Source organism: Takifugu rubripes, chromosome 2, assembly GCF_901000725.2.
Source record: "Takifugu rubripes chromosome 2, fTakRub1.2, whole genome shotgun sequence".
Classification (NCBI taxonomy): Eukaryota; Metazoa; Chordata; class Actinopteri; order Tetraodontiformes; family Tetraodontidae; genus Takifugu; species Takifugu rubripes.
In genome coordinates this window covers 5,887,885-5,915,051 of record NC_042286.1, presented here as the reverse complement: position 1 = coordinate 5,915,051, position 27,167 = coordinate 5,887,885, and the positions used below count along the sequence as shown (strand labels likewise).

General features: G+C 44.4%; 1 protein-coding gene across 3 annotated transcripts; it reads right to left on the bottom strand.

Annotated features, from left to right (window-relative positions):
- On the bottom strand, positions 1–27,047 carry myo10l1 (myosin X, like 1). 3 transcript variants are annotated; one of them, XM_029831131.1, is made up of 44 exons: positions 26,888–27,046; positions 26,574–26,818; positions 18,421–18,519; positions 12,696–12,854; positions 11,839–12,026; positions 11,191–11,325; positions 10,860–10,984; positions 10,709–10,722; positions 10,516–10,600; positions 10,328–10,434; positions 10,116–10,245; positions 9,918–10,036; positions 9,692–9,838; positions 9,517–9,617; positions 9,259–9,325; positions 9,029–9,121; positions 8,869–8,937; positions 8,691–8,773; positions 8,486–8,588; positions 8,218–8,298; positions 8,007–8,131; positions 7,797–7,923; positions 7,599–7,705; positions 7,220–7,487; positions 6,294–7,121; positions 6,018–6,141; positions 5,797–5,938; positions 5,481–5,585; positions 5,309–5,404; positions 5,136–5,229; positions 4,992–5,047; positions 4,715–4,857; positions 4,429–4,623; positions 4,184–4,341; positions 3,984–4,104; positions 3,552–3,700; positions 3,285–3,433; positions 3,000–3,207; positions 2,773–2,909; positions 2,477–2,600; positions 2,058–2,399; positions 1,808–1,984; positions 1,545–1,736; positions 1–939 (listed from the first exon to the last, which is right to left on the bottom strand). In XM_029831131.1, the coding sequence occupies exons 2-44, from the start codon at positions 26,592–26,594 to the stop codon at positions 835–837; spliced, it is 6,198 nt and encodes a 2,065-aa protein (XP_029686991.1). In that variant the 5' UTR covers positions 26,595–26,818; positions 26,888–27,046; the 3' UTR covers positions 1–834. The 3 variants fall into 3 exon arrangements, with proteins under 3 accessions (XP_029686991.1, XP_029686985.1, XP_029686994.1); XM_029831125.1 differs by having other exon boundaries at positions 26,574–27,047; XM_029831134.1 differs by having other exon boundaries at positions 5,800–5,938; positions 26,574–27,046.
- Positions 27,048–27,167: the final 120 nt, after the last annotated feature.

The window sequence follows — 27,167 nt, the reverse complement described above, 5'->3', positions numbered from 1 at the left end:
GTTGGGTCAGTCTGTGTTTGCTCATGTACAGTTGATAGAGTGTTACAAGATCCTATAGATGGGGGAAATACTTATGTCATTCTGTTATCAGGGATAAATATTCTTCTTTGCAGAAGCAGGTGACTCGAGAGCCTCCAGTGCAAATCATCTCCTTTTTCTCAATTATATCAGTTTGAGATTATTTAGAAATAGTTCCTTTGGTTGCGTCTTCCACTAGTGGCCACACGGTGGCACCGATGAGCGAGCAAGCGAACACTGACCAGAGGAGGAATCATGACTGAGTCACAACCGGGTGTTTTGAAACAGGTGCAGAGAGGAAAGCAGAGAGAAATAAAGTAACAACAAGACTTTAGTATTTAACTCAACGCCACAGACAGAAAAAACAGGAGTAGGAAACCTGAAGAGAGAGAGAGAGAGAGAGAGAGAGAGAGGACGTGAGATGAGGTGTGCTTTTCTTTTGTCTGGCAGTACACTGGGAGGGGCTGTTGGGACATACTGGGACTGGGCGGCCAAGTTGTGCTTTGTTTCAAATTGAATTTCGTCCAGAAAAGGGAAGCAGAGAGAAGTCTGGAGTGTGCTTGAACATCTACATGCATTACCAGGGGATTTTAATCTGAAAGCACTGTCCCAACATACAATTTTTTTTCCCGTCTTGCTGACTTCTGCCCAGCGGAGTATGTATTTTTGAACACTCATCCTCTACCCTTTAATTCAAGCTTAAGCTGTTAGATTGAATTGGTGCGACTGCCTCCATCAAGGGACACAACCCATAGCGGAACTGAGGGACGTCTCTCGCCACTGCAGAAACCGTGGAATCTGACGGGAAGGTGCCGATCACCTGACCCATGAACTGGCGACGCTGGTCACTGACATGATGCTGCAGCGTTTCTTCACCATCATGTTGATGTAAGCCCTCATTATCTTGGTGATCTCCCCCACCTACAGACAAAAAAACCGTGTTAATGCAGCACTGACTGTCGTCGCCTTAAAGGAATTTTTCTATTAAGAGTCAATAAAGAAAGTATTTGCATTTCTACAATATTCATTTAACCAGAACATCACAAAGGACTCTTAAGTTGAGCGGTGAATAAGACAAGCAGAGTGACTTGTTTTAAACACAGGGATGGTGGCGCACCACAGTCTCTCCAAGACTGCATTTGTTTTGCACCCAAACCTTAACAGGAAAAAACTGTTTTGTCTAAACAGAAATATATATATATGTATTTATATTTTTTCCCGTTCACACATGTTTCTGCTTTTCACATTGTGATTTAGTGTTTTATGGGTTGGAAATACAAATCTAGTCTTTCAAAATGTAACCAACCAACAATTTTCTCTGAAGAAACGTCCTGGCAATTTTACTTGCTCTGAACAGCAACAAACCCAGACAAAAACATTTTTATATGAAATGCAAAAAACATGTGATCCGTCCCTTTGTGCCTGGTAGCATGTTGCTCTTCCATGTTTCTAACACAAATTCAGATCAAACAAGGAGAAATAAATGTGAAAATGTTGTAATAATATTTGATATGGTGAGCTCTCACCAGTGGCGTCTCAAAGAACATTTCCCTCTCGTCCACAATGATCTTGTAGGTGCAGAGCGACGACGCCCCAAAGAAGGTGATGTGTTCGTACTGGAAGGTCTCCAGAGGTTTGGGTTCACCTCGTTTATACACTGACACGTTATCAGCGCTCACACCCAGCCACAGATCATGAGGGAAACCACCCTCCTTACACTTTAGAGAAGAGAGCGGTGGTTACACATCTGGTCGTCAGAAAGACCTGAAAACTTTGGTTATCTGCTCACCTCCACGTCAAACAGAGTGGATCCATATCCAGGCCATTCCTTGATGATGCTCATATATTTAAGCATGGCCTGATGCTGGGGCATGCCCTGCAGCCGGGTCCATTTCTCCAGGACGCTGGTCCGTGTCGCAGACGTCTCCTCCTTCACCCACATCTCCAACATCTGCTCCTCCTCCACCTGCAGAAAGAGACGATTTTCAATGATTTATGAGTAAACTGTAATGTAAGTAAACAGATTTACAACTACTGACCTTCTGCTTCTTCAGAGAACCAGTTTTAAAGCTTCTCCTTAGGGTGCCATCCAGGAAACTGGGGGTCTTTCGCTTCTCCACTGCCACCGGAACACCTCCCTGTCCTCCTATAGTACCTTTCCCATCTCCAGGTCCTCCTCCAGCTCCACCTGTCGTCCCCACACCTGGTTTAGTGGAGTGAAGGATGCGGTTGCGGAGGCGCCCAATCGGGTAAACGCTTCCCAGGCTCCAGCCGGCCCGGCCTGCACCGTCACCGTGGAGATACTGAAGGCGTAAAGCAGCCAAGTGCTGCAAGGTTTCCTCAGAAGCTGGGAAGTGACCACTTATTAGAGACTCGTGGGCCTTCACAAAGGAGAAAAGTGGCAGTGAGCAATTATCTCGTGATCCTCTCCATGTCGACACAGCAACATAAAACTAACCTGCTCAAACATAAAAGCAAATTCTACGCCTTCTTTTGGGACACTCTCCACATCCAAAAAGCAGTACAGCTTGAAGTAGAGCTTCCATTCTCCTTCCTCCTCCTCCTCTTCACTGCCTGCCAGTCTGGAAACACAAATTAAACAAGGCATTGAAATTAAATCTTTACTGATAGCCTGATCTATAACCTACCCCACATTAGCTTTCTGTTGCAGTTTATCAATATAGTTCATCTGTCTGTATCAGAGTCTTCACTTTGGTAAAAACCACCAAGAAATAACCTTACTTGAGCCAATACCTTTCAAACTTGGCAAGAACGTCTGCGACAATCACTCTGCTCTCTAGTGCTCTGTCTGTGACAGAGTTGTGCTCGAAGAGAGAAAACAGGTTTTTGCTGTCCTCCATGGCCAAACCTCTGATGAGCTTCTCCACAACCTGCCCAAGCAGCACATAATCACAGTAGTAGTGACAAAAAGCTCACCCAGGATCTGTCTTTGTATGCCTTTGCCTCTGTCATGCGTGTACCTCTCCAGCTGTGGTGTGTGAATTAATGGAGATCTTGCAGGATCCCCCACCGTGGCAGTAGACAGTGGTGCTCATCTCCTGTCTCAACAGCAGGGCGGCAATCTCCTCCTGAGAGGGGACGAACTCACGAGTCTTGGTCTTCTTCAAGGATTCACCAATGAAGCTTGCGTAACGCTCAATATCTGTACCAGGAAAGCGCTCACGCACCCTGGATAAGTTCAGATAACACATTTGTTGGAAAGAATTTTTTTTTTTTAAAAGCAACATAAAAATATTTGTACACACCTCTTCAGGTGGAAGCGGAGGTATCTGAGGATGGCTCGGCTGGGGAGGAAGGTGCAGCTCATGCAGGTGAGGAGATGCCAGTGCGCCCGATTGGCAGGGCTGTTAGGCTGAGGCACGTGATTGGTCTGTTTTATCACCTGACAGTAGACCTGAAACAAAAGAGAAAAATGGGATGCTCATATAAATCTTTGCTGTAGCATCATTTCTGCCATTAATGCATTCAAATAAAAAAGGCACTCCTCAAAAATAAAAAAAATGATGCAATACCTCATCCCTGAGGGGACGCAGGTCCTGGCAGGTCTGCAGGATACCCTGGATGATGGGCACGGTGTCTGCCAGAGTCTCCATCTCCTGTAGGGAGTTAAAAACTCGCACCGCCTCATCTTGAAGACTGGCGTAACCCTGCTGTCGTTGCACTGCAAACAAAGGTAATAAATGTGACAAGAATGAGAAAATGGCCAAGAAAACGGAATGATTAACAAAAAAAATCTTAAAATGAGGCTGTAACAGGAGACAAAATACACGGCACATACTTTAAATGACACATCTGATTTTGACCTGTAGGGGGCAGTAATGTACAGACATTTCATAAAGAAGAAGAGTCACAAACTTGCCCCGATGTAAATGAGTAGTGATATTCTAAAAGAAGCGATCCAGAAAATATTTTGACCGTTCCAATTGATGCAAATCTGCACTCACAGCTGGTGACCTCTCCATACGGCAGCGGCAGTAGAGGTGCGTGTAGAGGGTGCTGGGTGTATCTGAGAATGGGGTTCCTCCTGTACATTTGCTCAACTATTTCCGGGTTCACGCTGTTCTCCTGAAGTGAAAAACACAAGCCGCACAATTAGGAGAGTAGGATTAGAAAATCGTGATAAATGTCCGGGTATCTGTTTTACCTTAATGTCTCTGATCAGCTGCAGCGTTGGCGTTTCGATGGGAGTCTTGCTGTCTATGACTCCCTGAATGGCGGCTGTCCATCGCATGGCCTCATTCAGCATCTTGGTATAGAGACGGTAAGAATGCTTCCTCCCGTACACGATGATGTTCCAGTAACCTGAAAATTACAAAAATTCATAGAGAATAAAGTCTGAAAGTACTGTTTTGACCCCTAATTTAATTCATCTTCTTCTTTTCCCTTCACCTGTCTCCCTGTGCACACGTTCATCTGGCTGAATGATGGAGCAGAGAGAGTTGAGGACCAGAGTTCCCATCTTGGATGAGTTTCTCTCTGAGCTCTTGTAGTAATCCAGAGAATTGTGGGTCAGCACGAACCAGCGCTTCTTTAGCTTCAGGGAGGTGCTCTTAGCATTTGTCTTCACCTCTTTCTGCAGCCAGCCTAAACAGCATTGAGGCAGGAAGGGAGGAAAATATACCAATGAATGATTTGTCACAGCAAAAACAGACATAATCCAATTTTCATTTACCACCTCTGACTAGGAACTCCTGGCCATCAATCCTGGCATCTCCTTTGGGTTTCTGCAGGAGACTAATCCAGTGGTGCATCTCCTCTGGTGTGTCGCTGTTGCAGTGGATCACACGGTTGGCAGTAATGATGACGAAGGAGTTGGGTCTGCGCATGTAAAATGATCAAATGCCGTTTGTTCAGATGTAAAAGAGGTAGGGAATAAACTATACAGAGGTTAAAACCAGAGTTTTGTTATTCAAATGGGCTTTTTATTTTGAATTGTGAATGAACTGACTGACCGATCGGGATTGTCTGAAGCACAGACAGAGTCAATCAACCCCACATCCAGAGTTCCCTGCATGAGAAAAGAGTAGACTCAGTCATGAATCCTGCACAGCTTCCAGAAAACTGGAGTTTATCCCAAGTTGTGTGAAGACACTGACCACAGCATTCTTTGGGTTGGCCTGTTCGTGGGACATGTCCAGCAGTTGCTCTGGAGTGCAGACACGCACCTTACTGAGAACGTTAAACCAGCCGCTGCACAGACAGACAGGGCAACTCTAAGGTTAATTTCAGATGCAAACAGAGGTCTGTTACCGATTTATGCCCGACCCACCTTGCATCCTCTGGTGACTCAGCAAACACCTGATAGGTTCTCTCATCGGTCACAATGTTGAGCGCGTTCTCCTTTTCATGATTATCCACAATTTCTCTGTAAAGAAGCAAACAGATGTGTGAGAGAAGCCGCTGTCATTTAAGAAAATCAACAGTTGTCACAGAAATCTCACTTGGCAGCCCGAATGTCGATGGTTCCTTTCAGCTTCTCTTCGCTGTCGTTGTCATAATACATCAGCTTACTGTCCCTCAGCACGAACCAGCGCATCTTCCAGTTTCTGAGTCAGAAGAAGACAATTTTAAGACAGATCAAAAAGATACAGTTTAAAAGTTTCAAGCTTACCGTTTATTCTTATTTACTGTTGAACAGCAATAGTCATACATGAATGTGAATTGAATGTGCTGCACAGTCCCGAGAGAGTGATTAAATCTAAATATTCAGAAATTTTGTTTAATTAGCATGCAGTTGCAATCAGTGATAACTACAACAACCTCCGTGACAAAGTGGAGAGCCCTCCTCCCTTTTTATACAGCCAGCCGGACTTAAGCGACTCTTGTTTCGACCGGAACCACATGAAGGTTTCGTCCTTCAGCACACACCAGCGCCTCCTCCATGGAATCATTAGGCCAGCTGAAGGAGAGGAGACATAGCAGCTACGTATGTGATGGGGATGGATCTGTGTTAAATTAGAGAAAGAGTAAAAACCCACCCTTCATGTAGAGGTAGCCATGGAAGTATGGCGGACCGTTGCCATTAAATAAAGTCACTCTGCCATTCGTCACTTCTTCGTCGGTGTCCATCATGCCATCATGTTCGTCCTCACTGTCTGCATACTGCAACAGCAAATAACATTTAGATGATGCTACAAACATAGGCTTTTTGAGAAAACAAATGCTGAAAAATAGTCAAAACAGTTCCACTGCATGGCTGCTCATACATATCTGTGTGCACGCGTGTGAGGATGCGTGTAAGTGTGTGTCCTCACAGAGTCAGAACTGCCTCTGCAGGACTCGACGCTTGCATTGGTGCAGGTGGACTTCCTTGGGTGCTCCTCATCCGTCACAGCTGCGCTGCCGCGGTTGCTCCCGGATACGGAGCTATCGTCTCCGGCGGTGACGGATCCTTCCTCCTCCTCCTGATCGTAATCTGACTCGGTGTCGGCCGGCATGCTGTAGATGGGCTCATCCCCGTCCACCAGGCTCTCCACCATGCTCACCTTCCTCTCTGGCTCTGCCTTAACTTCCTCTGAGGGGGGTGGGAGCGGAACACCCGCATTATCCGTGGGTGGAGGGAGAGGAGGAGGGGGAGGGATTCCGGCAAGGGGTACGTCGTCAGTGGGCAGAGGAGGTGCAGGAGGGACTGCAGGAGGCACCGTCCCCTCTGCAAAAGCAGGTGGAGGAGGAGGTAAATGGGCAAATATGTCCTTATCCAGAGGAGCGTCTGTCTCAGCAGGTGGAGGGAAGTCAGGGAGAGGGATACATTCCTCCTCCGCATGGAAGCCTTCATCTATCTCTTCCTCTTTGGATTTACTGCAGGCAGCACTCACAGCGTTCTGTGGCTTGACCTCTGCAGCAGCTTTCATTGAAACGTCTCCCTGCGAGGGATCCACACCTTTGAAGTTCAGGAGGTCGATGAGTTCCGTGGCTTTGCGGGACGCCACCTTCTTCATCCGCTTCAGCTCCGCATCGCGGCGCAGCTGGAGCTCCTGCCTGGAGGACTCGCAAAGTTGGGACACCTCATCCTCCCTCTTCTTCTGTAAGCGCTCAATCTCCCGCTCCAACTGCAGGATTTCCTCCATCTGCCGGGTCTCATCCTGCAGAAAGGAGCACCATCAGAACATTAAACACCATCATTTTAAACAATAAACTTATCTAAACTACATTCAGATGTCTGATGGTGACAGAAAGTGACCTTTTTATCATCTGTATCGGTTGTCTCTTCCTGCTCATCTGTGCCCGATGCCCCTTTCTCCTCCTCTTCCTTCTTCTTCTGCTCTTCCTCTACCTTCTTCTTCTCCTCTCTAAGCTTCCGAGCCCGAGCACGGGCCACCTGCCCTCGTCGGTGCCGCTGCAGCACCAGCGCTGCCTGGCGCTGCTTCACAAACCGCTTGCGTTGGACGTGCCTTCGTAAGTGCTTCTGGAGGGTGATAACACTAGAACGAACCTGCTTGAAATGCTTCCTGTTGAAAAATATTGAAAGCAGCGTATAAGACCAAGGACACATACTGTACATTTTCTAACATTTTCAGGAAGACAACAAAACATTTGCAGTTTTCTTCTTGGTCTCTTACTTGGCAGAGAAGGTTAGAAGGTGGGCTCGAATTATCATGGCAGCTTGACACCTGACTTCATCTCTGTCTTTCTCCAAACGGTGCTCCAGGGACTCTTTCATAAACACCTGCAAATCAAAGATGTATAGGAAGACAGTTCGATTATTATTTTCCCTTGTGCAATGTTTTATGATCCCATATGAGGACATTTATTCCCACCTTGGTTTTGCCAAGCTGCCATTCTTTCTTGGTCTTATCATATTTGATTAGAAGGTCTGTACTCTTCTTCTTATCATCTGCTGCTGCTGCTGCTGCCGGGACTCTGTCTTTCATAATAATCTTATACCTGATAAGGAGGAGAAAACATTTAAGACAACAAAAGAACAGGAGCAGCCATGATTAAAATATTTACAAATCAAAGAGGCCAACCGAGAGAAAAAATCTTTGAAAGTTCTGCGCACGGGGAACCCGGCTCGACGGATTTTCACTGTCTCCAACATCCCAGAATACCTCAGCTGGTTCAGGACAACCTCTGGGTCAAACACGTTTGGGTTCTGCAAGTAGAAGGATGCAAAATATCTCATGTTTGACTTTGTGGATGTCGACCAGGTGATTGCAGGAGGTGTGGGACCAAGCAAACCTTCTTCATGTTGGGCTTTATGCAGCGGATGAAGAAAGGGTTGGACACACTGAGAGTGGCCATGAGCGCATGGAGGGAGTCCTTGGAAGGAGAAAAGGACATTTAAATTTATGCTGCCTTTGAGAAATCTCGAGGCAATTGCCCTTTTAGAGAGAGAGAACCCAAACATGTGATGATTATCTTGTAACAAAACCAGAACTTGGACCAAAGAGGTCAACGTGTGGTGTATGAGCCACCGTGCACATTCCTGGTGGTATGTATCACTCACCCTGAACTGAGAGCTGACGGTTGGTTTGCGTCGAGCCGTTCCCATCTTCTCCTCATTGTTCCTGCTGCCGACCTTTTCAAACAGGTCATAAATAAAGTCCAGTCTGATGAAAGACACAGATATGCACATTACATCACCCTAGTAATGAAATTGGTTCTTAAGAATGACCCAGCAGGCCTTTTTTTTCTTTATTTGAATGTCCTGCCTGCTGTCCTTGAGCAGGTTTAGGATGTCATCTCTGAAGGTGTCTCTGTTCTTCTCCAGAATCCCTTTAACATCATACAGGACCTGTTCAACCAAACAGGTATTATATGGTAAATCTTTGAGAGCTCACACAACACATCCAGCGTGCTGAAACCGAGTGATCCTCTAATGTTTCTCACCTCCCCAGCGTAATGTTTGATCCCAAACTGATGGTCAGCGAGTCTAGGTTTGACATAATATGGATTTGTCTGCAGAAAATGGAAAAATATACAAGAGAGGACATTTACTTGCCAGCACAGCATTTTCAGTGTCTGAAATTTGAAGGAGTGACTGTCTCACAGAGTGTCTGCTGTGCAGTTTCTCCAGCAGAGTGAAATCAGTGCCTTTGGGAAATCGACTCTCCTCGTTCACCAGCGCCAACAAGCCCAGTTTCTGAGAGAGATGGGGAAAACACAGTGTTACTGCATCAGCGCCACTTTTCTGACACTTAAGCTCTATTAGAGCAGTTACCCCGATGCAAACATCCACCAACTTTTATCCATTTCCAGAGGAGATAATAAACTGTTTACCTTCTCTATCAGGTCGAGACACTCTGCATTGTCCATCCAGTCTATGGCGTCCCACTGCACCCCTTCCCTGTGAGGATTAATATATGGGAAATTGTCTAATCAATCAATTATTTTTTTAAATATTTTTTCATGCTTCATGTGCCAGACATGTTGCTTTTTATGAAATGATTTTACTCATGTGGGCATAAAATCCCTTGGTTGCTGGTTAAACCTGTTAGTTTCCACCAACAGTCTAAAAGCAATGGTGGTTTGGTTGACCTGTTGTACTCCAGCTGCTCCAGGGAGAAGATGTGCTTATTGAAGTACTCCTGAAGTTTCTCGTTGGCATAGTTGATGTTGAATTGTTCAAACCGATTCACCTGGAAGCAGAGATGCATATTAATATACCTCGTCTGGTCTGCAGAGACTTACAAGGGAATGTCAAATGTCTCACCTCAAAGTTCTCAAAGCCAAAGATGTCGAGGATGCCGATGGATTTAAAATTCTCTTTGCCTTTAATCTTCTGATTTATCTTGAGGATGATCCAGGAGAAACACTGGGAATATAACGCCATGGCAACAGAGTCTCGGGAATCTATGGCCTGTAACAGGGAAAAGGTGTGTTGGACTCGTTTTTGGTGTGTTTGAGGTCAATGTAAAATAATTGTATGCATTCCTGACCTGCTCTATAGTGAGTGGGGAGCATATTTCCTCCCCCCTGAGGATTATGGACCGTTGAGTCAGGACTTCAGACAACTGGAAGGCATCCAGTCCCAGCAGTTCACTGGCATTACTGACCACTGAAAGACCGACAAAGATGCTGAAAACACATTTCTCTTTGGTTTCACATTTCCAGACTCACATTACACACAGACCCACCTTGCTTGGTGGTGATCTGCGCTCCTCCGGCAGTCATGAACTCGATGTTTCCCAACTGGAGGACTCCTGACAGCAGCTTAAACATGTCTCTGATTTCGTCCTCTGTGAACTGTAGCACCTTCAACGCCTCCTGCTCCGGAAAAAAGACGGCGTGAGAGATCAGACACGAGCGGACACAGAGGTGAGAGTGACAGAAGTGCAGCCACACTGACCATGACGCTGTTAAACAGCTCTTTGTCATTCAGACTCTTGTCCTTCAGACAACCTGACTGGCTGAGGTAGTGGAACAATTCAGGAGAGTCTTCCAGGAAATAGAGGTCTGGCAGAGAAAATAGATTAAAATTAATATTGCAATTCAGATTCTTAACCTGAACTGCATAGTTTTCGCATATTTCCCCACTTTTATGCTCTTTGGTGGCTCCTGCAAGCAGAGCATAGAAGATATGGTAGTTTCTTTCACCGGGGTTTTGGCGTACCACTCGATTCTGTGGGAAAATCCAAGTGGCAACACCGTAACTAACAAATTAACAAAATTTCACAACAGTGCAAAAGAATTTTAGCTCATGTCAAGAAGGATGACTCGGATTCTTTACCTTCTCCAGCAGATCTGAAAAGCTGTGGGTCAAGGACAAAAAAAATACCTGAGACAGTCACAAATATGGGTGCGCAAAGTTGCTAAAGAATATTTAAATTCTTCGATCTTGGATGAAATCCACTTATTTCTTTTTAAAAGTACAAGGATACAGTCAATGATGCAGCCGCCCTGGATGTTTCCACACTCAGAGAAGTGGAGTTGGATGAATTTTCCAAAGCGGCTGGAGTTGTTGTTGTAAACCGTCTTGGCATTGCCGAACGCTTCCATGATCGGACTGTCAAGAGAGTATAAAGAGACTATAAGTGTTTTTATGAGTATTCAGCACAGAATACAGCAAACAGTAACTCATCGTTAGCTGCAGATTTGGATAAAGCACCCTTATAAATGCTGTGCTGAGTTGATTTAAGGCTTGTGGTTTGGGACAGGTGTTACAGGACCTGAAAAATGTTCCATCACAGGAACCCTGAGCATCTGCAGTACCTGCTCTGTACGATGGCCTGTTCCACCCGAGTACTTTTCTCTGATGAAGGCGTCCCGGCTGAGTTCTGGCTCATTACTGACAGGAACTGAAGCAGCAGTTTGGTGCTTTCTGTCTTTCCTGCCCCTGATTCACCACTTGAACACACACACACACACAAACACACACACACACATACAGGCACACAAAAGATTTAATTAAACACATTGTGACATTTTGTGACATTCGAATATCTCAATACTTAATTGCTACTGAGGTTTGATGGGTTTGTAAATTGCATTAGCTCTAATTGAGTTTGAGTCAGGAGTGAAAATAAATAAACATAATGAAACTGGATGAGATGGCTGCACTCACACTGATGGAGTCAGTGTCTTGGTCTGGACAGATGCAACTGGTTTAGAACATTTAGAAGCATCATAAATCTTTATATTACTCCCCCACCCCATCCAGCTGCTGTGCCAGACTAACTGACCTGGATAGTTTGGGACTATTTGCTAATTCACTTAAGGCTGATGTTAGTAGGTGCTTAGCTGAAAGACACTACAAATATGGATAGTTTGATTCAGTTCACAAGATAAAAAAGTGGATTAATCATCATTTCCTCCATAAACATAATCCACAACGGTTGCTTCATCATGGTCGTCACTGACCTGATGAGCACGCACTGGCTGTCATGGCGCTTCCAGATGCAACGGTAGCATTCGTTAGCCACAGCGAAGATGTGCGGAGGGAGCTCCCCCAGATGGTGCTTGGAGTACAGGTCCACCCTGTCGAGGTCATACAAACCTGGGATCTGCTTGTAGGGGTTCACAGCTGCCAGAATGCTGCCAATATTTGTCTGTGGGGAGGAGAGGCGACATTGGGCCCTCTTACAATCAGTGAAACTGCTCAGTTTTGTGTTAATCAGGACAGGAGGGTGGGAATGTGGTTTTGTACTTGGAATTTTATTTACAAAGCTGAGAATGTTGAAAACAGTGAACATTTCATACTGAAATGGTGACCCAGCAGGGTAAATTCTCATGATCAGCTTAAGGCAAATCCATATAAGGACAACATTTCATCATCTAGATTAGGTCACACCCAGTGAGGCTGGTATTGGTCCATTTGCTGATAATCTTTCAGAAACTGACTTTAATCATAAACCAGTTTTAGGTCTCAATCATAATTATTAAATCTCAATACCCGCAAAGAGATGATCATCTTCTCAGAAGACGCGGGTAAAACAAAAACCCACAGGCAAAGTGCAGTAATGTAGTTTCAGAGCATCAGCTGACATATTTATTCATTTACAACACACAAATAAACGACTAAAGCAATTCATTTCTGGATTACTGTGTGTGTTATTGGCTCTGATAAAAGCAGTGTTGCATTATAATGCTAAAATAGCTTTGAATCTTTTGTTTTCTGAGGTGGTCTCTTGAATAAAATAGCTACAATAGCTCCAGAAAATGGGGCTCAGCCTCTGCAGCATCCTGTCAGACACACATTTCTACCTGAACACACTTACATATATGTTATCCTTTTGGTAACGCTGGTACAAGTTGTGCATGATAGCGGCCTCATGCAGCTCAGCCAGTGCAGACATGTCCTCCACCCCATCGATGCTGGACTGATGCATGGCATACACTCGCTCCCTGGTGACCTCGGCCTGCTGCAGATACAACACCTGGAGGACAACACAGCATCTAAAATGTCACCTGGCACATCGGATGTGTTGAGCTGCATGATTTTCTTAGAGGACTTGATTATTGTGAAACGGGAACAAAACATCCTCAACATTTAACTGTTGTTTAAGAGTTTCTAAATCATATTTACCAATAATATATGCTTTAAAAGTTTATATTTTGAGGCTGATCCTATGGGTTTAGCTGTGAAGTTCTTTCTGAAGCCTAGATTGGAGGATAAAACAGTGTTTTTGAGGAGATGATGTGCTCAAGAACAGAATAATAGTGATGCAATGGGATGAAAAAACACACAATGATCAGACCCTCATGGTAGTTTCTCTAACTAGACCCCCATTCCTGTCGTGTGTCACCATGGAAACGGAAGAGCAGGGTGATGAGATGGGTGGAAAACACAGGGCTAAAAGTGGAAGTTGAAGGAGGGAGGAAGAGTGTAACTGATCTGATCTGGCAGAAGCTGAAAGGTGGAAGAAGCCTGGGGTGTCAGACACACGTAAACACACACACACGCACACACAACTTCCTATGCTGTCTCAACTGTGTAAGCACAGGAACAGATGTGATGGAAGTCTGTTGAGTGCGACAGAGCCGCCGTCGGCCTTCAGGCGTCCCGCTCTTAAGTAAATCTATTACACTGCGCTGTTCATTCGCTGAGCGGTTGTGTGCAGTCAGTCAAACCTGCAGCAGCGTCACCGTCTGGACCGGAGATGCCGTCCATGGGTGACCATATGCTGCCTTTAATGCATCCCTCTTATTTTGCTGATACTCTGTCAAAGCAGCTGATGGAGGTTTGACCAATCTACCAAATAACCACAGTAACCATTCTTTACTCACTCAACTGTAATGAAACAACCTAATTAGCCTTGGTCCTCCATTTGGGGGCGTGTGTCTCATACAGCGTTCACTGGTTCACATCTCATCTCCAATATGACCCCCTGCACTTGACTCCTTTTAACAACTGTCATGACGTGTCCAGTCCAGATCTGCTGAGATGTTGTTTTCCACATACTAATACTGTGCATCAAGGCTAATTAATAAATACAAATTCTATTCATTTTATTCATGGCACAGAAACTAATAAGCTCCTATGCTGCAATGCTAAATAAAGGAGCTGCATTGGTAATACAGCAAATTAAAGATGAGCCCTCTGTGGCTGCGCAGGATGACTGCAGCTTTTTAGTGGTCAAACAACTGAAACTGGGTTTAAATCATTAACAACTGCTGAAAGAGACACTGTAAAAAGCTTTAACAGCCGGGTGAAAGAGTGTGAACGTTAACCTGATGGCATTTACAGCAGTGGCATTAATGTTTATGCAAAATAAATAGCTCAAATTTTCTTTTTCCCCTCAAAAGTCATATGAAAGATCTGAATATGTGGTTTGAGTGTGCCATCTGTGACGGCGGCGTGCATATGATGCGCTAACATGCCTGATAGTCATGCTGAGAACATCTGTGCACATGAAGATGCAACGTCTGATATAATTTGTGGGAAAAAAAGGATCAAATAAGTGATCGTTTTATCCATTTCATATCAGATTTCTCACTCTTTGGGTTCCCATCCCACAAGAACTCTGTCTGTCTTCTGTCTCATCTGTCGTTCTCTTTGTAGCAGCACCTTTTATCCTCCTCATTTTCTTTGCTGTAGGCACCTTTTTTCTTTCCCTCTCGCTTTCCCTCACATTGTCCCGCTCTTCGTCATTAATTTACCACATGCGATCTGCCTGCACTGCACACGTTTCAGCTGCTGCTCCAGCAGTGTGAATAAAGCATCTATATATTAACTTTTATATCATTACTGCCTGACTGGCGTGATAAGGGTTCTTCCTGGGAAAATGGAGAGCTTTTTTCACCTTTTCGGGTGGAGATTAAACCGAGAAGCCAAAATGGCTCACAGTGCCTGACCCACATGAAAAAAAAGTTTTGGGGAACTTCAGATGGAGACAAATCAAAATGAGGAGGAGAACTGACGTGTTATAAAGTAAGAAACTTTGTCAGCGTCTGAAGTAAAAACCCTTTCACGACCATGTCTGGCCTTTCTCCTCCGGCTCTCTTACACATATATACACAGTGCCCAAAATGGCACAATTCATATTTAATAATTAATTACCGGAGAGAAACATTTTTAGGAAAGTAGCACTGGAAATTCCAGCAACTGCATGCAAATTCGATTTTATTTACACTGTAAAAGATTGTAAGTGGTTTGTTATACAGTTACGCTTTCGTTTTCATCAATTTTTTAATATTGCTGCTTTTCTTGAGTTGAAAGAATGCATTTGTAACCTGCTTTGTGCATATGAACACACACACACACACACACACACACACACACACACACACACACACACACACACACACACAATTACAGCCTCCCGTATAAAAGCCTCTGATGTCTGAAGCTCCTTTGCATGATTCAGGAGGAGAGCCAAGGGAGACAGGCCTCTTCATCTGAATTCACATATTAGCAGCAGGCAGAGTGAGGGATGAGAGAGATTCAGATGGAATAGAGAGAGAGAGAGAGAGAGCGAGAGAGAGAGAGAGAGAGCTGTGGGCACAGTGACCTATATGCTGCAGAGAGCTCTTTTTTTAGCCAAAACGTACTGTATTATCCAGAACTGTATCCACCTGCAGGTCTTCCCGCTGACCCCGGATCAAAATTTCCAGACTACCATGGATGAGATTAGGATTGAAAACCTTATTCAGCTTTATGTGACCCTTCAGATTAGAGGTAAATAGTACAGCTGCAGTCAGTAGTGCTGGGAACAGCAAAAAGAAATGAGCTCTTGAGCAGTTATCATGAGAAACACTTGATTTAAAATGAGACTCACAGTAAGAAATTCATAAAAGCTGAAAGTTTAACCTGACAGAAAATAATTACATAGAAGTACCTTTCTTTGGGTTGATGTATTAAAGTACACCAGTGTCAATATTACCTTTAAAATGCTATTTATACCAAAGGCATCATTAACTGGATATCATGTACATTAAAGCGCTCTTGCAAAAATGCATATTAGTGCCTACACTGGCTCATCTGATGCTACAGATTTTGCTACTGATGGTGATATTTAAGCTACATTTGAATGAGGAAAAATGTGGAATTACTTTCCTTTAACTAGAGATTCTGAGTCAAATAGGGTGGAAAACAAGCTTTGGTCTGTCTCTGTTAGACTCATGGATGTGTAAGACTAAGGCATAACATCAGGATTTAGTGATTAGTGGATGGATTTCAGCTTAGGTTTCACTTGAGGAAGACAGGTGGAACACAGGTGAATCACTGACATGGAAATGTATGCTGTAATATTCACTTTGGTTCAGTTAATCTCCTTATGAGAAACAAGTGAGTAGCATCTTCAGAGGGTTAAAATATAGTGAAGAGGGATTTGGGTCAGGAGGTTACGCGGCGATGTAGTTTTACTTTATTACAGCACTTTTCACCAGGCACGTTTACGCTATGCGTGTGTCACGTCTGCAGTTATTTGTCTGCACAGTGGAGGAGGACGACACCCCTGGAGCATGTTCTACGCTCGCGTGAGGTCTCGCTGCCGCTTCCACGCACGCTAGCTTGTGAAATCCAGGTCACGGTACACAGATTGTGGCTGAATCACTAACATAACCTGTGTGTGCGCGTACGTGTGTGTGTGTGTGTGTGTGTGTGTGTGTGTGTGTGTGTGTGTGTGTGTGTGTGTGTAATACAGGTGTATGGTTGACTTCTGTGTAGCCATCTGTTTTCATGTTTACATTTTTTCCTGTAAAACATGTGGGCTAACATACACACGCACACGCACATCTGTAGTTACAACATACTGAGGGAGCATTGCAGAAATTATTGCTGAAAGATGTGTGTTCGTAAAGGTTTAGTACAGCAATGCTTAATGTGGTGATTTTACAGTTAATCCTTCTGTCAATAATTCTGCAGATATATCCCATATCTATGAGAAGTGCATTGTTGTTATACTGGATTAATTAAATTGTATCAATTAAGATTGAAGCTATTGTGATCTCATAACATCTAATCATGTTCCACGTGATCATTTTGTACAGTTACTGTGACTGTGGATGACTGATAATGACGTCCATGTTTTTATTGGAAACTGTTCACAGGACATCTGTAGGAATCCCAGATTGAAAGGAGCTGAAAGGAAGAGCAACACCAGCCACTCATCCAGAGTCAGTGGAGAAAGTTTTACTCAGACATCCGACAGCAGACTGAATACTAGATGGTTGGGTGATACAGGGACTGCAGAATATCCTGGAATAAGCCTCATTTTGTCTTAGACAGGCCCTGTATGAACTTCGACTGTTCTCCCATCTCTATCAAACTAGGCTTCAAATGACTGTGCATTATGAAGATGAAATCTAAACCTGATTATTGATTAATAATTCCAACCGTCCTCTGCAACAACAGCTATAGCACCTTTGGTTCGGGTGCAGCAGCATGCTGGATTATCTGTGTCAAGAGTGCAAGCTACTATGAATAAAATGAGGGATTGCCTCTGAACCGCTGTTGAGCTGATGTGAAGCGAAGGCTCGTAGTGTCGAAGCCACAGCACTTGTAACCCAGGATCTGGGTCGTTTATTACCTAACCAGCAGAACATGGCAGCCTGAGAGAAAATACTGTAGATGCAAAGTAGAACAGGCTAACGCCCTTAAAATGTTGCCATATTGTACTTGAAATAAAGAAATATGGCCAATATCAGTGTAACACTGATGACTGATGTTGGGCCTGAGACTGTCTTGAAGAGATGAATTCAAGTTAGGGGGGAAATTATCCCATCCTGCTGGTTCTCCATCAAATATTCACCAGCTCCTGCACAGCTAGCATTTAAACACCGACAGCTAACCAAGCACTAGATCAGCAAGGCAGCGAGCTCCGCATGGGGGTTGGGGAGTTGGGGACGTTCATAATCCAGTGCATGAATAACTGCTGCAACCGATTCTGGTTTTGGAAAATGCCTCCCTGCGTCTGCTGTGTCCTCAAAAGACACAACGGTTAAAAAGCAAAATGAAGCCAATTTATGTCTTCAAGGCTGGAAAGTGGTGGAGCTCATGCGTGTTTTTGGTTCACGTTCACCATTAAGAAATGTTTGTATGGAGAAAGACTGGACGTGAACACAGAGATGAAGCCCGAGATTTAATACTCATTTCCAATATTTTAGCAGATGTCCTGAGTTTAAATGGCTGAGGAGCCTGGAGCTGCAGTTGAGTTCTGAAACAAAACAAGCAAGTGTGGTATGGCTCGCCTTCGCCTCTAGTGCTCCTCTGGAAAGTGCTGAATGTGTGTCAGCGATGAATTCTGCATATGTATGAGAAGAGCGCAGAGGAGGAGGATGCGGATGAAGGCAATTGGACCATCATCACCAAGAATTTTTATTAATCTTCCCTTTATTTTGACAATTCACTGGCCACATGACACAACTCTTGTGCGGGGGGAATCTAACGGCCCCATACAGTTCCTGTTGGGGGTGAAATTATTAGTATACCTGCTTTTGATCTATATGTAACGGTATTCAGTTTGCTGCAGACATAATCCAAACATTATCTACATTCCTTACCTCTCCATAGTCGGTCGTGATGACAAGGATTCCATCTCCACAGGAGTTGACTGTTGCAGGAAGCAGCTGCTCCTTCTCTCTGACCCAAACGCGGGCTCCCTGCATCAGACACAGAAAAGTTCAACTTGATGGGAGGAAGCATGAAAGTATGCCGTTAAATGACTATAAGAGAGCAGGTGTGTGTGCGTGTGTGTGTGTGTGTGTGTGTGTGTGTGTGAGTGTGTGTGTGTGCGTGTGTGTGTGTGTGTGCGTGTGTGTGTGTGTGTGTGTGTGTGTGTGTGTTTTAGGGTCATGAAAAAGCATCTTGCAAATATAAGATCATACCTGCAACCACTGAAAAGATTCACTGGAGGGGGGTTACGGGGGGGAAGGGTACAGGGAAGGAAGGAGCATGATGGATCTGTCTAACTTATGTCATTGCTATACCAACTGTCTGCTAACTAGATTGTGTGTTTGTTAGATCACAGACATATCACAAATCTCGCATATTTTAAATTAGGTTACATATAATTCTGTTTAATTTACAGTAGGATATTTGAAGGGTGTGTTAGGGTTGTTGGGGGGTGGGAGGTGGGGGGCAGAGAGAGTGAATAGTTTAAGCAACAGATGGGCCCAAATCCCCTGACAACTTTTATCTTTCTATTTTCCTTTTCTTTCTCTCTTTTTGGCATCCTTGTTCCACTTCCACACACACGCACAAATTGAGAAAATTAGCCCCCAAACACACTGAGTTAACCAGGCAGAAATCACACACACACACACACACACACACACAGTGTATTTATCCGCACTATTGGATCGCTCACAGTGACGCTTGAGGGTAAAGCCTGTCTAATTGCTTTTGGCTACTGAGTTCAAGACTTTTGGCTCCTGGGAAAAATTTACTATTTTAGTCCAATATTACACAAGTGACGAAGCAGAGTAATAATATCTGCAATTCCACACATCTCTGCACTGTTTTATATGGAAGAAATTATGCGCTACTTCTCTCTCTCTCTGATGCTCCGTCTTCTTGATCCAGTCTCATTGGTACCTCAGCACTGTTTTAACTGATGACATGGACTCTGGTTCTACTTAAACCTGTAACACCGAAGCTTTTGGGATAATCCTGTAGTGCAGTTGTGGTCCATAAACTCTTTCTTTCTTAAATGTCCCCCATAAACAAAAATCCATTTGAATCTTCAACCTCTGACTTTATCTACATGCCATTTGAGTAAATTGGTCCCAGATCGATGTACTCTGCATCGTCTGTATGCTGCCAAAGAGAGAGGAGTGTTATAAATGACCCACCAGCAATGCATTACAACTTACGCTCACAGACACCCTTGTAGTTCTCCTCTTTGTGTCCTCCTCCCATCCCCCCATTTATTACTGGTCCAGACGGACAGGAATGGCCATGCATGACAACAAACTCCTGCACTGAGGGCAGCATGTATGATGATCGCCAGGTTTCTGCTGCATGAAATTCAAACTGGCTCACTGTCAATCCTGTCAACCCACCTTTTGTCACACTCCATTTGACCTCAGTTGTCACTTTACCCTCAAATATGACCCCTGGATGCCCTCTGGATGTGGTGAAAACCTATGAAAACATAGCTGATAAGGGCAGGTTTCCAATTTAATAACTTTAGAAACTACTTTTTTTCCTGTTTTTAAAATGTCCACATGCCTCACAGAGGCCTTCTCTCTAGCTTTTTTGTGACTGGACTAAACAACAACTTTATATTCCATTTTAAGATGTGTCCTCTTATTAGAACACCCTTAGACAAAGTCTCTGATGTGACCTAAGGAAGGTATCAGTGTGATAAGGACTAGTCAAGGGTTATCTGATACACTGTCATTTTAATGGAATGAAATCCTTATATTACACAGTAAATGAGCATCATTTAATCACCCCTCCTCATTTATTTTTCTCCAAAAGTGACGAAAAAACCTTCTCATGACAAACTAGCACAAGAGTGACTCCCCCCTAACCACAACACAGCAGCAGAATCTCGAGACTACCTCAGAGATCTGGAAATAATCAGCAGATGTGCACAGCCCAAACACCTAGCCCCCAGTGCCAGACAGACCACCTGCCACACACCAGACCGGTCCACCTCATCAGGTCCTGTGCACGAAGGCGAGCTGGGTGGGGTCGAATGAAGGAGAGGAGAGAGTTTGAGAAGCAGAAGAATCTTCATTAATCAACACTGGAAGGGCAGCATGGCCCTGAGGTTCCAACAGCTATACACGAGTGTGTGTGTGTGTGTGTGTGTGTGTGTGTGTGTGTGTGTGTGTGTGTGTGTGTGTGTGTGTGTGTGTGTGTGTGTACATTTGTCTAATAGAGCCCTTGTTTCTGCAGAGAAATCACATGGATCCAATGCTATTTGACTGAGGCGTCGCCTTGGAGACGGCCTGATGAGAGATGTTCACGCCCTGGAAAACACAAACCACCGACCCAAACATGCAATTAATGTCAACAAGCATGTGCACATTTCCAACAGTCGAGCACGTTCGACAGTGACTCCGCACATTTGACTCTACACTTCAAACATCCAGAGTAAACGTCACAGTAGAGACTCACATTCTCACCTGACACAGAACTTTAGAGGGGTCTAGTCAAACACCACTGTTAATGTGGCACAAAAAGACTAAAAAGGGCTAATAAAGGGGAAGATGAAAGACAAGGAGCCAGGGCACATAAAAAGAATGGCACAAAGTTAGAAGCATGTCTGCCGATCAGAAGGCAGATGCATGGACACAATGAAGGAACGAAAAAAGGAATAGTGTTAATTGATGGAGGAAAAACAGACTGAAATTTGGAGCAAAGGTTAAAAACAGAGAATACTGAGGAAGACCCAGAATGAAAGAGGGGAGACGCATGAATAAATAAAGAGAGGACAGCTGACCAGTCAGCGGCTAATGGAGGAAGACCAACATGGTGGTGGGAGGCCACAGGAGGGTCTCTGGAGACTGCAGGTCAGAGGTGAGTTTAAGAACCACTTCAGATTTGTGTTTGTCTTTCTGTCTGTCTAACCGCCTCAATAAGCACATTAACTACACTTGCTACAACTATTAATCAAAAGATCAACAAGCCCGTGACAACAGAAGAGGGAATCGGTAATTTCAGCTCAACTGCCATTTTCAGAATATTTTTGCTACCCAAAGCTCAACTTTGTGTTCTGTTAACTCTTCACACCATAAAGCTCCTGGAGATGCTCTCCTGGATGATGGATGGTGGGCGTGGCCAGAAATCTTAACCTGAGTTAATAGCATGAAATGGGAGAGAATGGGAGTCAGTTTCAAACTGAATTTTACTAATACAAGAGAAAAAGTCCACACTTCCTCTGACAAACAGTGCAGCCACATTGTTTTAACCATGTAACTCAACCTGGCAGATTCTATATTAGAGGCCTTGCTGCCTGCAGGAGACACGTCTCAGTTACCTTCCACTGCAATGCATTGTGGGATAAATATAGTTCTCAGAGCCAGAAATGTAGTTCTTCTTGCATTTAACAATTCAACTGGCCCTGGATTATTCTTCCGCAACAACAAACCCACAAATTAAAAATGCATTTTTTTTTAATGTGTTTTTTGTACAAAAGACCTGACGGTGACTTACTGTAGGCGTTTCCTCTTTTCCGTCTCCTCTCATGCAGCTCAGGCCTGTGTCACAGGCTTAAACTGTGTCACTAATATTCCATTAAAGGTGATAATACAATTGGGACAGGGAGGCTTTCAGCAGATTATGGTAGCTGGAAGGCGAACATCACGCGTTCATGTGAGCGCCGGCCGGGTGCTACAGCGCATCACCTGTCTTATGAGTCACATCTGCCACTGATGGGGATTAAAGTTTAAAAATGTAATACATTTTGGCTTCATTGAACTTTACATTAAGGACACCATGTGGCTGAAACATTTAGATGGCCTTAAATCAAGCAAAGATTATCATCCGTGAGAGTGTGAGTGAATGGTATGTGTGCGTGCGTCCTGTGGACTAGTGACCTGTCCAGGGTCCCTTCCTGCCTCTTCATGTCTTATATATAGAAAGTATGGGTCATGTATCATGTAACATCAATAAGAATTAAAATTATGCTTTGATTTAATGTACTACCACCTTTTCTTCAGCCAGTACTCACTGAATACACTCATTAATACTGTAACACAAACATTTTGAGTGCTGAAAAGTAATTAAAATAAGTTTTCACAAAGCCTATATTTGACTATGAATCAAGATGGTGAACGAGCAAGAGGAGATATAACAGACTCCTCCAGAGAAAACAATATTCAACTACTGTTTGCTCCTCTTTCAGTTCAATGAAAGGATCATTGATACCTGCACTCACACCGAGCAGATGTGCTGTTACTTATGTCGAGCTTTACATGCACGACCTTTTAACCTGTCCCGACTTCCAAAGCAAACACACAAATGGCTTATCCACAGTAAACGGGATCAGAGAGCAGCGCTAAATTACAAACAGGGATAAAGACAGCAGAGAGAAGCAGATGCTGATGTTATTGTGCGTGTGTGTGGATGTGTGTGTGTTTGGGTGTGTGTGTATTTCTACAGTTGCAAATCCTCTTTGAGTTACCAGTTTTGAGCAGTCTGCTAATTATCACATTCTCTCTCATCTTGGATTAAACAACTGTCACACCACCCCACCCCCACCGACACTTGCAGCAGCAAGGATCCACGGCAACGGTGTAAAACAGGGCACCATGGAAACAGCCGCTCTCTGTAGTGGATGATGGGAAATGGTGTTCAGATTGAGAAGCATGTGGTACCTTATCCCTACAGGTGTAAGCATCTTTTTAAGTGAGAAGAAAAGATTCCTTTGCTACTGAAATACGTGGGACCAAGTTCTCCTGGCCTGATCCACCACAGCATTAAAGCCAGTAGATGGATTCTTTCAGATGTTGTTTTATTCACAGCCTGTGAACGGCTCATGCGGAGAGTAAAGGAGGAAATGAAAGGATTGAGTGAAAAGATGGATGTGGAAAAATGCCAGAAGGAGGCTGAAGTCTGGCGGAGCTGCACCTAAAGTGGTCGTTCCACTGAGATCTCAACACACCAAGTGATTCGCCGCGGGGAGGGAGAGAGCGTCGGATGGAGGGAAGAAGAGAGAGCGGCAGAGCCAATGTAGCTCCTGAACAGAACAAATGCATTTGGAGCCACTGAATATAGGTCACACATCTCTACTGACTGTTCTCTCCAATGAACCAGCTTCCTGCAGAATTCCCTGCATAATATGCGCCGCATTCCATGGACTGTTACGTTTATCACAGGACAAAAACTGGAATTCCCCTTACAGTTATGTGTGAACAGTCATACAATCATACACAAGGTAGGTCCCAAGGATGGAATGTTGTGAGAAAGCCTTCATTGCGCTGCAACTATTTTAAGTGTAGTAACCACTCAGACAATTGCAACGTAGAAAATGATAACGTATGGGTTGTTTAGACTAAGAAAGTCGGCAGAAAACAAACAGAAAACATGAAAAAAAGAGGCCAGAACTGTTGAATCTTCAGGACCTGAAAGGAAAAAAAGCATCCCAAGCCAACAGATATGATGTGACCATGGCAGGAAGCTTTAAAAATTGGTCACGTTTGGGGGAGGGGGGTCGCTTCTGCACATTCACACGCTACAAATGTGTTGCTGTAGACCTGTCCTGACCTGTTAAATGAACCCAAAGTGACCCTGTGGCTAAATGTGACCAAACAGACTGACAGACATAAACACAAAAAAATCAAACATTAAGCAAGCAAAACAGGTTCTGTTGCTTGAAAGGTTCCAGATTCAGAACAAAGTCCTCATTCAAGCTCGCTTATCCAAGACAATAAAAGCAACAAACACTTCTCCGGAAAGGAAAAAGATAGTTACCATTTGGCGTCTCTATCATTGGGGGAGACACTGTTGATCTTCTGTGAAACATCACATCACCTCCACATTGTTATCATGTATCTCCCATTCATCCACACACTCTGCAGATGCAGGAAATGCATGCCAAGCACCAAGAAGTGAACTGTTAATGCAACCATTGCACAGGCATAGTGAATAGTCTGGTGCAAAGGGTGCGTTTCCATGTTTTAATTCTGACTGTATTAAGCAGAAACTGCAGAACATTATTATCAAACTAAGAAACATTTTTCTAATTAGATGTTGTGTCCAATTTTAACGAGCCCTTGGGAAAGGAAGCCCCAGTTTTCTTTTCTTACTGTAACCTCTTCAGCAAATTCTGGGTCACAGGAAACCAGGAAGCCTCCAAGGCCTTTGGGAGGCTTCCTGGTTTCCACCTAAACTCGTTCTTCTATGCCAAAAACGCTTAAGCGCCAACCTGTATCTCACATTCTGTTTTCCCAGCACTCATATTCAAGACAGAACAGTTTCTTAACGATAAATTCTACATAAAGACAAAGACTTGTGATGACATCATATGAGGCCCCTGCTGTTTACGAGCCACTAGGTGACTACAGTCTGCTCATATCTAATTTCTTCTAGGTCAAATCTTACATTTGTTGATTTGGTTGATTTATAATTACACTTAATAGGGCAATTTCCATATTCGACCACAGACAAATCCACTCTGAATATGAGAAGATTCCACAGTGTCTGCTGCCACCTGACATTTCATGCTTGGCCAGTCGGTCAGCTATCATGTTTTCTGCCTGGTTTGAGAGGGAGCCAGAGAGTCAGAGAGGGCGATCACTCTTTTTAGCAACACCAGTAAGTGGAGGAAAACAGGGGTGAAACTATGGGATGGAGTGATGGGACAGCAGGGAAGTGAAACTACAGTAAGTGGATGTCGGACAGACACCTCCCAGGAGGACCAATTGCTCAGCAGCCTCGGTTCTGTTTGCAAACCGGAAACCCGATCATCAAAACTAACTTCCAGAGTCTGAGTCGCCCTGAAACGGTGGTCTGTCCGTTGATGCTATGATCGATATATTTACAAACCGGCAGCTGGCAAATGGCACAGGATGCATTTCTGATACATGTTGCTGTATCATCACAAGTGGTGTGATCATTTACATATTTTATTGGGAGCTTCACACATTTTTGATGAGGCTACCAACAGCTAATCACTCACACTGACAATGACATCACTGCTGGCATGAGGGACATTTAAACCTATATCAGATTAACTTAAGAGGGGGAATTATAAGTAGCTTGGAGGGGACGGCTATTGGTATAAAAGTCCACAGATAAGAGGGTGTTCCAGGTCAGATATCTATCAGCTGTGTAGATCAGTGATTGTTCAGGCCTAAACACACATGAAGTGAAGATGAAGGAGGCGAGATCTCTATCATCTATGTTGGCTGACAGTCCACAATAAAATGACTGAAGCACATAGAAGAACATTAAAAGGAATGCTTGAGAGCACTGTAGGGTTAGAAAAAGAATACATGTTATGAAGTGATGGGGATCATTCCTCCCTCTTAAGGGGTGTTTATCCAGCAGGCAATATGGGAATTAGAAAATGAGTGGGGTGAAAGAACAATCTCAGATTTACTCAATATTTAAATACACACAGTTAATTATGTCCTCATCACATAATCCATGCATCCTCTTCTCCACGCAAATCCTTCATCCTTCACCTTCTCCTTTATTGCAATGTCCATATAGCCACCCACCTCCTCATCCCTCACATCCACCTACTCATTTTCCGCAGAGAGCTGCCGACCCATACCCACCCATAGAAGCCATCCCATTCACGGAGCACTATAGAAGCATACATATAAAAGCTAATAAACAAGGACTCTCTTAAGCAGCGCTGACTGTTGCTGGAGGCCGACAGGGTCTGCACTCAGTTAACAGATTGCCTTTAATCCGAGAGTCAGCCTTATGGATGCAAAAGCCCATGTCAGCTCTCTGTGGCCAATTTATCTGCAGCTCGTTAATTCAGCAAGCTGGCAGCCGGGGCCCGGTGCTCTGCAGCGATTACCAAATAAACGGTGTGGTTGGTGTTTTAATCGATGCCATCACGTAGTTAGGGTAAGGTGCCGGCCTGTTCCATGGGGGATCGGTGAGGAAGAACGGTGCCGTTCGACAGAGGCTGATCATCACCTGCCGTAACCAACCCGAATGCGAGGCAGAAGAACTTGTCTTCCACAAAAAGGTCGTGTGATAAACACGAAAGCTCGACAAATGTGAGACCTGATCTTTGCCTTACCTCCGTAAAAAACGCCTCCATCCCTCCGATCCCTCCCAGCTGACGCGCGCCCGGCCCCGCAGAACGCAGACACCGGCTCCGGTCTCCGGTGCGCAAATCTCCAAGACCGACGGTTGAGGGTGTTTGTCAGGATCAATGAAAGCAAGCGGTGCCACCGTGCTGGTGATTCCCCATTTACCGAGCGCTCATCTTCGGCTCCGAAATGGCTCACTTCTGACTGTACACCTCAGCGGCGTGCGTGTGCTCTGCGCAAAAAAGGAACACGCCGCATGAGGAGAAATTCAGGCGAACGTGATGAAAAATTTAAAACCCACCACGCTGCAAAGAGCTAATTGTAGCACACTGGTTTCCTGGGCCGCTTCAATTCAGTCCAAGCGTGTATACACAGTATGTGAAGGGTGTGTGTGCGTGCGCATGTGTGCCAGAGAGAGAGAGAGAGAGCGAGGCTGAGTTCAGTGCGCGGGGATGAGAGGGAGGACCAGTCCGGCAGCGGAATAATCTTGACTCTGTCCCCCCCGCGCTGACAGGGCGGTGCAGGCGGTCTCCACGCACGTTATGTGCACAATTGTGCGCTAACATGGACGCACACACGCA